General features: G+C 45.3%; 1 protein-coding gene across 1 annotated transcript; it reads left to right on the forward strand.

Annotated features, from left to right (window-relative positions):
• The first annotated feature begins 862 nt into the window (after positions 1-862).
• LOC119308754 lies at positions 863-4687 on the forward strand. Its single transcript, XM_037584896.1, has 2 exons — positions 863-1273; positions 4226-4687. The coding sequence occupies exons 1-2, from the start codon at positions 998-1000 to the stop codon at positions 4397-4399; spliced, it is 450 nt and encodes a 149-aa protein (XP_037440793.1). The 5' UTR covers positions 863-997; the 3' UTR covers positions 4400-4687.
• Positions 4688-12701: the final 8014 nt, after the last annotated feature.

The raw sequence follows: 12701 nt of genomic DNA on the forward strand, positions 1-12701 counted from the left end.
AAACACATGATGCCATCAACTCCGAGACACCGCCATGATGAGCACTGCCAGTGTGGGAGTGAAGTTGAGGCAGATTTATTCACGTGGGCGCCGCTCCCACCACCCCAAATGCGCATCTCGACCTATAAATCCAAACCCTAACTACAGAGTGGAGGAACGGGGTCCCCTCCCTCCCGCCGCCGGAGCAACAGCCGAAGGGAGAGGGGGCCAGCGCCCTGGCCGGTGGAGATCAGTGGAAAAAGATCCGCCTCCCTAGTCGCCTAGTTCCTGGCGGCGGCTAAGGTAGGGAAAACACGCCCCTGCTTGTAAACTTCAGTGTGAATGGGCCCTTTACCCCGTCCTCTTCTTTATAAATACAATACGTACTCGTGCGCATACGAGATCTTTTAAAACAACAAATCAAAGATGCCCTAAAATAGTGGACATGGAGCATGTGATCCCGAGCACCGGTGACTCCGAATGAACAGTAAAATTCAAAAAAATAGTAAATTTTAAATCTGAATTTTTTTGTCAAGAAATTTTGATGTTTTTTCTACGTGCGTGCCAATTTCACGGTGAAATGACATTTGTGGAGGTCTCGGCAAAAAAACAAAATCATGGTCCAAAAAAACTGTTTTTGGAAGCATTTTGGAGCATCGATTTTTTTTTTTTGCCGAGACATGCATGAATGTCATTTTGTCATGAAATTTTGCACGCATGTAGAGAAAACATCAATGTTTGTTGCTAAAAAAAATTAGATTTTTTTGAACATTTTAAATATATTTTTCGTGTGTAAGGGTGCGTGTGAACTCGAGCTCACGATAGCACTTTCGTAAAATAGTGGTGTACTATTCCGTAGAACAAAAGGAGAAGAAACAAAATACTCCGAACTTCGAGAGTTCGCATCATCCACAAAGGTGGAAGGAACACAGCACCAAGCCCTCCCCTGCACCCTACTCCCTACCCACCTAGCCGGAGGAGAACCGAAGTCGCCGCTGCCGCCGCTCGCCCCAGTAAAATGGACACCGTGGGTGCCCGGCTGAGCCGCTCCTCCACGCGATATGGCCCCGTCGGCAGCAGCAACGCCTCCTTCAGCGGGCCCGTCAGGAAGTGGCGCAAGGCGTGGGTCCCTCTCGCCGGCGGCGGCGCGGGGTCCGCCTCCGCCGGTATGGGCCCCATTGGGTGCCCCAGGGGTAACAAGGTGGTGCTGCTCAAGTGGGCGCCGGTGAGTGGCGCCGGCGACGGTAACGGCAAGGAGGTCGCCTCGGCGGCCACCAGACGGCGATACGTTCCGGTGAGGCTTCTTGGCTTCAAAGATTAGGTCTTGGCGATTGTTCGGTTGCTTTATTGCGCTCTGGTAGGTTCGATCTGCTTCGGAGGTCGGACATTTGGCCGTTCTTGCCTTCTTGGCTTCTCCCAGGTCATAGTTTTAGGCACAATGTAGGAGGGGATAGGAGACCATACGGGCTCTTCTTGGATGATTTTGGCACTAGCGTCAGCAACTAGGGTCTGGATGCCGGAAATGTAGGATTTGGGGTTGGCCTTCTACTTCAGCTTGGGTTGTGCTAGGGTTTTGTAGCGTAATCAGTGCATGGTGGGAATTTCAGACTCAGTTGATGAGGGTAGTAGGCTATGTCCAGGCAAAAAAGGACAATAGCAGGCCTTGCAATTCTTCAGTACAACTCGTTCAAGGAGAGCGTCCTGGTTCAACAATTGTGGAGATTTCTGAGTGATTGTTTGGGCGGTTGTGCCTCTGCTTCTGCCTCAAGGCTCAAGATTTAGCCTTGTGGTTAGGATTTGAGTATTGGTGACACTCCTAAATTAGTCAATTTAGTGGTTGCACTGATGGTTAAACACCGAATATGGGGTCATTGATTGATTACCTAGTGTTCTTATTTTTATTGTCATCTTTCACCTGTATTCAGATATGCTTTTGAAAGAAAGTCCATCTGAATCCTGAACTATTGTGCTTGGTTTGATTTGAGTCCTAAAGGGTTAAACTATGATACCGTACCATCTATATTAAACCCTGAACTTTCAAAAACTATCTATTTTAAACTCTGAATTTCTTAACATTTCCTAAAAGGGCAGCCCCAGTGCATGTAGCTCCCGCTTGCGCAGGGTCTGGGGAAGGGTCCTACTTCTACAAAAAAAGAACAGTTTTTGTGAAGACCCTGAAATGCACAACCACTATCCAAAACCGAGGTAGGTTTCAAGTGAATGGTTTTAGAAAGTTCAGGGTTTAATATGGACAATTTCATAATTCAGGGTTTAACACCATAGTCTAGGGTTTAAAATGGACGTGTATGTTTACAATTGTTGTGTACATATATGATAGGCTCTTGTGGATGCAACTATTTCTTTCATAGGTCTTGGTGCTCTTTTACTTTGTTCCTACAGTCGACAGTGTGTTGAGCTTCAGGTTTGCTTTACAGAGAGACTTAGAACTGGTGGATGCAATCAATTTGTGTAGAAGTATGTGTGCACTGAAAATATTGCCAGTAGTGACTGTCTATTTGAATTTAGTTACGGCACTTCTAACAATGTAACTTCCAGTTCGAGGATAAGGCTAATGATAAAGATTCGTCATCTGATGGTAAACAAATGGTATAAGGAAATTCACCCGACAGAGCCAAAATAATGGACAAGTTCAAGCCGCCCCCCGCGTGGGCGACCGGGAGGCCCCAGATCCCATCGCCGCCGAACCTCCCCCACTCCTCCTCCTCCCTCGCCGCCGCCCAAGGGCGCGGCCAGGCGAAGCCTAGCTGTCGCCGGCGGCGGCGGGGACTCGGGCCCTCTCGCTCGGGTGGGGCTGGCGCGGGCCGGCGCCGCCGGGCCGGAGCGTGGCTGCGGGCCGGTCGCCACGGCGGGTGGTGGCGGCGCCTCGGCGACGTCGATTCCCCACGGCAGGAGGCCTTGCGATCTGGTGCGTTGCGGCCACCAGGGACGGCGGCGGCGTGACCGGATCGGTTCGCGGCGGCGCGGCCGGATTGATCGCTGGTTGGCCGGCGGCACGGTGGTGGGTGCGACTCGTCGGCAGCTGGGCAGATCCGCGGGATTCTACCCTTGTCTGGCCCTTGACAGCGCGGGCAACTACGGGGGAAACCCTAGATCTCCTTTGGATCGAGCGATGGCGGCGCTTTTGCGTCGTAATCCCTCTTTAGGGCATTGTTTTGGAGTTTGCTCCGGTTGAAGGGACCAGCGACGTCGGCGGCGCACGTCTGGTGGAGCAACTGCCGATGAAAATCGCGCCGACTACGGTCATGGCGGACGATGGCGGCGTCTTAGATGTCGTTCCCTTGTCGAGGCATCGTCGTTGCCGTTTGCGTCATCAGGCTCGGGATGCTCCGGGGGAAACCCTACATCTGGGTCTTCCGGATCGGACGATGATGGCGTTTTATCGCTTTCCCTCCCGGGGGCATCGTTTTGAAGTGCTGGCTGGGGGGATGGTGGAGCGGTGCTTCATCTCACACATCGATGGCGGCGGATATCGGCGGCATGGCGCTGTGGAGGCTCGGCGTCCGATGCACGGAGATGGACTCGCGCAGGAGGAGGTTGCTGTCTGGCGTCATGGTGACGTCGATGGCAGAGTGGCAGACAAGGTAGAAGCCTCAATATGATCTGAAGACGGACCTGTGGAAGATGGCGGCGACGACACACGAGTGCGTCTGACCGGATTGTGCCCCAGACCCGATATGTGGCTCGGCTGGGGCTTCCGAATATGTTTCGGCTTCCGGCTTTTGATGTTAGGCTTAGGTGAGTGGTTTAGGTAGTGGCCCAGCTAGCACCCCTTCATCATTTTGGATAGGAGTAGCGGCATGTGTTGCCAAGATGGTGGATTCAGGCACATTGTTGTAATACTTTGTAAGGTCCTCGAGAATAATCAATAAAGTGGCCGTATGCATCTCCCAAATGCAGAGGCCGGGGGGTCATCCTCCTTTTCTAAAAAAAAAAAAGTTTCATGTACGTATTTTGGGTTTGCTGGGCTTTCATTTGGAAAATGGATATAGCTGAATAAACAGAATTGATACATCAAGTACAAGTAGTAGTTTTTCAATCATTTTATTTGTAAAGTTCAGCGATATGTTTGCGTTCATTTGTTACATCTATTGTGCTAAGCTCATTTTCCCTTGTGCCAAGTAACTGGGAAAGGACCCCATTAAAATTTTTGTACTCGCCCAACATCAGTTTCTGTTTTCCTGGTTGTCACTACAGGTCTTATACGTGTCTCTGTACCCTCTTTCAGGTTTCGGGTGTGCCACAGAACCCTACCAGAAAAGGCGGCAGCACCGAGCTGAACTTGAACCTCGGTTTGGAGGACCCGGATGATGACAGCGACGCTGATTTGAGCCCAGACGAACAGCGTGACATGGGCAGCACCCCGCGTTCGGAGAACCGACTGAAGAGGAAAGTGTTTTAACCATCGACCTCGGATACTAGAACCTAAGCAGCAGCAGCAGCTCCATGTTCCACATGAGTTCTGCACCATCTTTGCGGTGCGAGGTCCCTGGAGTAGCCTTATTATTATTAGTGTGTAGCTTCTATCTGCTGTGCTCCCGTGTTTCAGTAGATGAATTGATGTTGTTTCATGCCAATTGGGAGGCTTATCGCCTTGTTATTGTTGTATTAATTTCATGAACTTGTGAGGAAACTGGTAGTGTACTGTGTACCAGCACGTTGTTCTATGGAATCCTTTTCAGTCGTGAGAGGTGATCGGCGCCCTCAATGGCCATCGTTCGTGGATGCTAGAACACGGAACGGGACCCATAGTTTCCTTTTTCCTTTCTCTTTTATTAAGAGCAACCTACATTTTTTTTAAAGCAACATATTTTATTCCTCAGATAATAGACATATCGTTTACAATATAGTGAGAAATAAAATAAAATCAGGGATTATAGATTCCCAAAACATAGAAGATTTTTCACTAAATGTGTTTTTCGCTAGGTTGTGAGCCACTTCATTTGCTTCATGGCGACACCGTGTATATCAGACACTCACAAAGTCCAGCCCTAAATGTTTGCATTCAAGTACCATTGCAACATCTGAGCCCACATACGTTTCTGGTTATTGCACTGTTTCCACCACAAAGTTACAATGTGACTCAATGATCACTTTGTTACATCCGATCCTCCATGCTAGATATAATCCATTCCGGATAGCTGAGCCCACATACGTTTCTGGTTGTTGCGCTGCTTCCACCACAAAACTACAATCCGACTCAATAATCATTTTGTTACATCCGATCCTCCCTACTAGATATAATCCATTCCGGATCGCTGTCATCTCTGCTGAGTCAACGCTGGTCACCCGAGGAACGAATCATGTTGCCTCAACAATGAAGTTTCCTCTTCCATCACGGACAATAGAGCCTGTTGTACCGGAGAGTTTCAACTCGGAAAGCAGCATCAACATTGATTTTGACCACACCCCTAGTCGGCCTCTTCCACATATAAGCATGGCTTCTTGTAGGATGATCCGTCATATAACTTCGAGTATAATTTGTTGCTAGAACTTCTATTGAAATCACGGCTCTTTCGGGGTTCTGAGTTGGCTCGCCTTTGGTATGTTGACGACGTTGCCACCATAGGTACCAGGCTGCTACCATCATAAGTTCTGTGGTCGGCAGTCCATCCGTGACCGAGTTTATCTTGCTCAGGATCTCAACAGTAATAGAGCCTGATCGGTCCTGCCTTACCGCTTCCGCGACAATGTTCTGCACCCATAAAGTTGTCCAAACTTCCTTTGCCCTCTTACATGTAAAGAGATAATGCTGGATGTCTTCAACTCCAGTCGCACAGAACATGCACAGAACATGCATTAAGGGACCAGTGGTATGTGTCTATTTGCAAGAATTCCATAGCAAGGAAGTGATCCATTTAGCGCCTTCCACACAAAATATTTGAACTTACCTGGGATTTTGAGGTTCCAAATTTCCTTCCAATTTGTATTAGTGTTTATGTTTCCTTGTCCATCTGTTCAAACAAGGCGTTGGCCAAACTGGTGTTCAAACTCTTCGTGGTAGGCTGATCGGACCCCGATCGCATATAATTCCAAGCTATAAAATCTTCCACAAGCTGAACATTTAAAGGGATTTGGAGGATCCTATAAGCATCCACCAGAGAAAAAACATCTCGAATCAACACTTCATCCCGTGTGCCATTATGTGAATCTATGAGTTCCTCCACATATCTGAGCATAGTTGCACCTCTTCGGGTAATTACCTTCCGTGAAGGGCTTGATGGAATTCATGGGTCTTGCCTAATATCAATTTGTGCTCCCAGTCCCACACGGCAGATACAACCCCGTTGAAAAGTTTGGATGCCCACAACAATGCTTTGCCAAGTGTATGAAGAACCCTTCTTTGGTCCAGCCTTCAAAATGTTACCATTTGGATAATATTTTGCAGTTAAAACACATGCACATAAGGAGTCCGGATTCTGGATTAGTCGCCAAACACTGTTTTGCTAACATAGCAAGGTTAAAAACTGTGAAGGTCTCTAAAACCCAAGCCCCCTTTCTTCTTCGGTACACACAATTTCAACCATGCAAACTAATGCATCTTCTTCTCCTCATTATCACCCCACCAAAATCCAGCCATCTCATCAGTGATTGTTTTGCAGATTCCTTTGGGCAGTTTAGATACTGACATCACATATGAAGGTATTGCTTGAGCTATTGATTTCAGCAAAATTTCTTTACCCTACATTGAGAGAATTTTCTCTCCTTCCAACCTTTGAGGCACTGACACACACGGTCAATAAGGTGTTGGAGACAATCGCTTCTATCCACCCCTACCATAGTATGGAGCCCCAAATATTTGTCTAACGGGGCTTCCGTGACAATATGTAGTTCCCCACACACCTCCTCCTGTACACCATCTGGAGTATTAGGACTCAAGAAAATGCTGGATTTCGCATTACTCACCATTTGTCCTGAGCTACCACAATAAGTGTCCTAGATCCTCTTCAAGGTGTTTGCACATTGCATGTTTGCCTTCATAAGAATTAGGGAGTCATCTGCAACGAGGAAATGTGAAATAGTAGGCGCACTCCTACAAACTTTAATACCTTCAAGGTTCCCAATCTCCTCTTCATGAGCAAGCATACTAGATAGACCTTCTGAACATAGCAAAAAGAGGTAAGGGAAAGAGCCCCCCCCCCCCGCCTGAGCCCCTCGGTGGGTGTAAACTCATCAGTCTAGTCATTAAAACAGACCCAGTAACTAATAGAAGATACACACTCCATTATTAGCCGGACCTACTGTTCATGAAATCCCATCTTTAACGTCAATCTCTCCAAAAAGCTCCATTCAACTCTATCATAGGCTTTATTCATATCTAGCTTAACTGCACAATAACTAGAAGACCCATGTGTTTTCCTTTTTATAGTGCAAAAGCATTCATACGCCACCAACACGTTATCAGTGATCAACCTTCCTGGTACAAAGGCACTCTGCATAGGAGAAATAATCTCTGGGAGAATTCTCTTGAGTCTGTTAGCAATCATCTTTGAGATAATTTTATAAACCACATTACAGGGACTAATAGGTATGTATCGTGTTATTACCTCTGGACTATCCACCTTGGGGATTGATAACCCACAAGCATAGGGGATCATGATAGTCTTCGAGGGTAGTATTTGACCCAATTTATTGATTTGACATAAGGGGAGCCAAAGAATATTTATATGCCTTAGTAGTGGAGTTGTCAAACTAACCACACTTGGAAACTTGTTTCTCTGCAGCAAAGTATTTAGTAGCACAATAGTTTTATAGTCTTGATAGTAGCGGCAACAGTAGCAACAGTAGCAGTTTTGTAGTGATTGTATCAATAGCAGCAACAATAGTAACTTAGCAAAGACAATATGAGCAAAGCATATGCATTGGGTCAATGATGGATATTTGTGTGGATGACATTCACCATGTAAAAGTCACAACCTAGAGTGATATACAATAGCTCCTATTCATCAATGCAATGTAGGCATGTATTCTGCATATAGTCATATATACGTGCTTATAATAAGAACTTGCGTGACATCTTTTGTCCTACCCTCCCGTGGCTGCGGGGTCCATAAGGAAATCTAAGGGATATTAAAGGCCTCCTTTTAATAGAGAACCGGGACAAAGCATTACACATAGTGAATACATGAACTCCTTGAATTATAGTTATCCTGGGAGAGTATCCCAATTATTGTCACCTTGGGGTCTACGAATTAGAACAATAACAAGTGCATATGACTAGCAGATAGGATCAACATCTCAAATATATTCATGAAAACATAGAGGATACATATCTGAAATCATGTCACTCGGGCCCTAGTGACAAACATTAAGCATAGAAAAGTCATAGCAACATCAATCTCAGAACATAGTGAATACTAGGGATCAAGCCCTAACAAATTGACTCGATTACACAAATTGACTCGATTAGATGACAAAATCTCATCCAACTCCATCACCGTCCAGCAAGCCTACGAAGGAATTACTCACTCCTGGTGGTGAATGATGGCTCTATATTTTACGCATTTTTAGAGCTCATCGGTTGCATGTTCTCTTCATATATCATGTCCCATTGAACCAAATATATGTCCATTATGCATGATTACCGGTTTTGCAATTATCATTGCACATTTGTGTATTTATTTGGTTTTTATTACTTTTCCTTTTTTTTCTTGTGTCTATAGGTGTATTGGAGCAACCTAGGACCAAGCACGATGAAAGGAGCAATGATGGGTTTGATACGGAGTCAGCCAGGGGTCAGACTTAGCCATTTTGAAGGTCAGGAAAGTCATTTTTAAAGTGCTCCAAATCACTATTTAAGACCAGAAATGTATCAACGTCGTTCATAAGAATCCAACGACCCCAAGAACATCAAAATCCGATTTCGTATGAAGAAATGCCGGTCGTTTTACCAGAGAGAGATTACACAAAAAGACAGTACGAAAGACAGTGTTCGAAACGACCGCTTGCCATCATTTCAGCGGTCTTTTGACATGCAGATTGCTCCAAAAGTTGCCCTTCCAGATGGGATTCTTGACTGATTTCATCCCCAATTGTTCCCACGGGATCCTTGGCTCATAATGAAGGGATTGGCAGAAGATAAGGCTCATCTTGAGCCCTTGGATGACCACATCAACAGAGGAGATACCGGGAGGCCTTCATATAAGCACCATCAACCCTAGCCACCTCTTGCTCACATTCATTCATCCACGCAGTCGTCATCCATCTCAATTGTTGCTCCAAGACCACCTCCATAGAGAAGAGAAGATCCGAGCCAAGGGGAAGAAGAAGGGGTGCCTCCACCATGTGCACCGGCCTTCACTGTCGGCGCGCCATCATCATCACTGGCGCCACCATGCCCTTGTCCTCCACCAGCTTCATGTCAGCTTGTAACTTGCTCTTTCCCTCTATGATGTTTGAGTAGTTGTGTTAATTCTTGAGGAATTGGATGAACCGTTGCATGGTTAGTACTTTGTTGAATAAAGAGATCCAATATTCTCTGTATATGTATTGCGTTGGTTGTCTCATGGTGTTGGGAAGGGCACCCACACAACATTAGCCACTTATAGACTTGAGGTGATTTATGTTGGTGAGAAGGGTAGTTGTGGAGGGTAGGCGGTGATAGTCATATTCTTGCTTCGTCCCCCATCATTGCAATAGGGATTAGTGGAGAACCCTAGAACTTCAGGCCGTGACCACAGGGAGTTCACTCCCCTTAATCATCATTGTGATAACCGGAGTGGGGAAGCACGGTGGTGGCACAAGTCTATGTGTAACCTTAGCGGGGATGCGTACTTCATTTGGCTCCGCCCATGCCGGATCATATACAAATGGCTTAGTGATACAATTAGAGAGCTGTGTTTATCATGTGTTGTCAGCACCATACTTGTGGTGATGACTCTGATTCCCTCGAGAACGTTTACTACTCAAGCATGTTTCCCGTAGTTTAGTATCTTTACTTTTCTGTCTTTTATTTCTTGTTTGTAGTTTAGATAAACGCTACCTTTTGTTTGTGTTCCTAGCAACTTGCTAAAGTAGGCTATTTCCTAACTACGGTCTGGGTGTGTACGTAACTACGTAAGTGATAGTGTAGTTGCGGGGTTTGTAATTCCTTCCTATTTGCTCCTTGTGGGTTTGACACTTCACTTATCACGAAAGTGCTATAACAGCCCTATGCACTTGCAGGTCATAAGTGAGCATCATGGAATTGTCGATGAAGAAGGGTTAATGATGATGACGGCGACGAATCGCCCTCCGGAGCCCCGAATGTACTCCAGATCGGCCCTCCCGATGAAGAACAGGAGGCGACGGCTCCGTATAGTAAAACACAATGAAACTTTCTCTCTAATTTTTTTCTTGATACGAAACTTATAAGACCGGAGGTAGGGAAAACAGAGGCTTGAGGGACCCATAAGCTCAGGTGGTGCGCCGGGGCGCACCACCTGAGCTTGTGGCTTTGTGGTGGGCCCCCTCCCCTAGATCTCTTCGCCAATATTTTTTATTTATTTTAGAAAAAATCTCCGTAAATTTTCAGCCAATTCCGAGAACTTTCATTTCTGCACAAAAATAACACCAATGTAGTTCTACTGAAAACAACATCAATATGGGTTAGTTCCATTCAAATCATGCAAATTAGAGTCCAAAACAAGAGTAAAAGTGTTTGGAAAAGTAGATACGTTTGAGATGTATTAGGGATCAAAACAATGTTTGTTGAATGCCACCCCGTAGGTATCTTCCTTGTATTTATAGCCTCCAAAACCTCTTTTGTAAGCTCATCACCCATGATATACCAAGATCTTCAAAAAAGATTCCATGTAGACCATCCAGCCTTGGTGCCTTCATATCACCAATCTGAAAAAGAGCCTTTCGCACATCTTCTCGGGTATACGAAAAAATGAGATAGCCATTCATATTATTTGTTACAAGGGATTTCACAGAAGATAACAAGTATCGATCCCTCCTGAGCTAGACGAAAAGAGATTACAAAAGTAATCAGTGACTAGGGGTCTAAGATTATCATTACCTTCCACCAGAGTAACCCACATTATTGTTTAGGAGTTGAGAATGACCTACATGATTCAAGGTAGGGACAATGCATCCGGTCAAATGAAGTCCATCCAACAATGTCCTTCATAATTTTCCTACTTGTTCGGCCTCCTCCCTTTGCCATTATTTATTTTTGAACACAGTACAATCATAGAATCCCACATACACTCAACTCTGTGAATGCATGAATGCACACCCTACCCCCGTGAGCACCTCACATCACATCTCACTATAAAGAAAAGGCACATCCATGACATTATGGTCCGAAAGATAACTTTTCTGTCATGCTTATGGAACTTCTGTGACTATAATTGTGACAAAAACATGTATCATCATAGATGTGGTGAGCTCCTACTTCTATGACAAAATATCATGACAGAAAATGGGCTTTTTTCCCCGGGCAGGCCGGAGACGCACATGCATGACATTCTTTGGGTCGTCCATGACAGAAAAAGCATGGTAGAACTGAGGGCACGGAAAATATCAGGGAGTTCCCAGTTACGGTGGGTGGTCAGGGCCGAGCGATGCACTATGGTTTGCGTGTTTCTCTCGTACACGCTTGTATGCGAGGCGTTGCTAACTAAACCCGAGCGAGGTGTTCGCTTAATGAACCCGAGTCATTGCACTAGCTATGTTACTAAACCTGAGCGACAGATCCCTTAGCTATTAAATGAACCCGAGCGATTCATTCGCTACTGACTGAACCCAAGCGATTCCTTCACTGCTGCTGCTAACTAAACCCGAGCGATCGATCATTGCTGCTGCTTCACTAGTAGAAAACGGGGCTTTCGTCCAGGCCAGTTTAGCCCATTAGTCCCGGTTCAATCCAGAACCGGGACCAATGGAGCTATTTGCCCCGGTTCGTGAGCCCAGGGGGCCGGCCGGGCCACGTGGGCCATTGGTCCCGGTTCGTCCGGACCTTTTGGTCCCGGTTGGTGGGACGAACCGGGACCAATGGTCCTGGCTCCTGGCCCACCACTATTGGTCCCCGTTGGTGGCATGAACCGGGACCAAAGGGTTACCTTTAGTCCCGGTTCATGCCACCAACCGGGACTAAAGGGTTGGCCCTCGTTGCACCCAGCTTTTAGTCCCACCTCGCCAACCGAAGGGCGCCCACACCTGTTTATAAGCCCGTCCCTCCCTGTGTTGTTGATCTCCTCTCAAAGTGAAAATAGATGCACCTATAGAGGAAATTGGACCTAAATTTATAAATAGAAATTGATTATGAATTTATGTTTAATTTTCTCTATAAGTGCATCTATGTTCACTAACAGAGAAGTTTTTATTTTTTGTGACCTAAAAGAAAAAAGAAATCACCAAACTAATGGCACTAGTAAAGTTAATCACAAACTTCAAATTCACACAAATTTCAAAGAATTCAATTTAACTATTCACACAAATTTCAAAGAATTAAAAAATAAAGCAAAAAACCAAAAGAAAATAATTAATGCAGAAAACAAAACAAAAAAACTGGAAAAAACTAAAAATAGCAACAATAAGTATTTTATTGTAAGTAGAAACAAAATAAAATGAATAAAGCAACAAAGAAAACAAAAAAAGAGTTTCCAAATTTGAAAACTAATGGCACTAACAGAAAGTTTATAATTTTTCTAAAACTAAAAGCAAAAAGAATTAAAAAATAAAGCAAAAAACAAAAGAAAATAAATAATGCAGAAAAC

Source organism: Triticum dicoccoides, chromosome 5B (assembly GCF_002162155.2).
Source record: "Triticum dicoccoides isolate Atlit2015 ecotype Zavitan chromosome 5B, WEW_v2.0, whole genome shotgun sequence".
Classification (NCBI taxonomy): Eukaryota; Viridiplantae; Streptophyta; class Magnoliopsida; order Poales; family Poaceae; genus Triticum; species Triticum dicoccoides.

Excerpts from the sequence above, each read along its gene's own strand:
- LOC119308754 (XM_037584896.1), top strand. The coding sequence starts at position 998 with ATGGACACCGTGGGTGCCCGGCTGAGCCGCTCCTCCACGCGATATGGC. Across the intron at positions 1,274-4,225 it reads CCAGACGGCGATACGTTCCG|GTTTCGGGTGTGCCACAGAA; the intron begins GTGAGGCTTCTT and ends ACCCTCTTTCAG.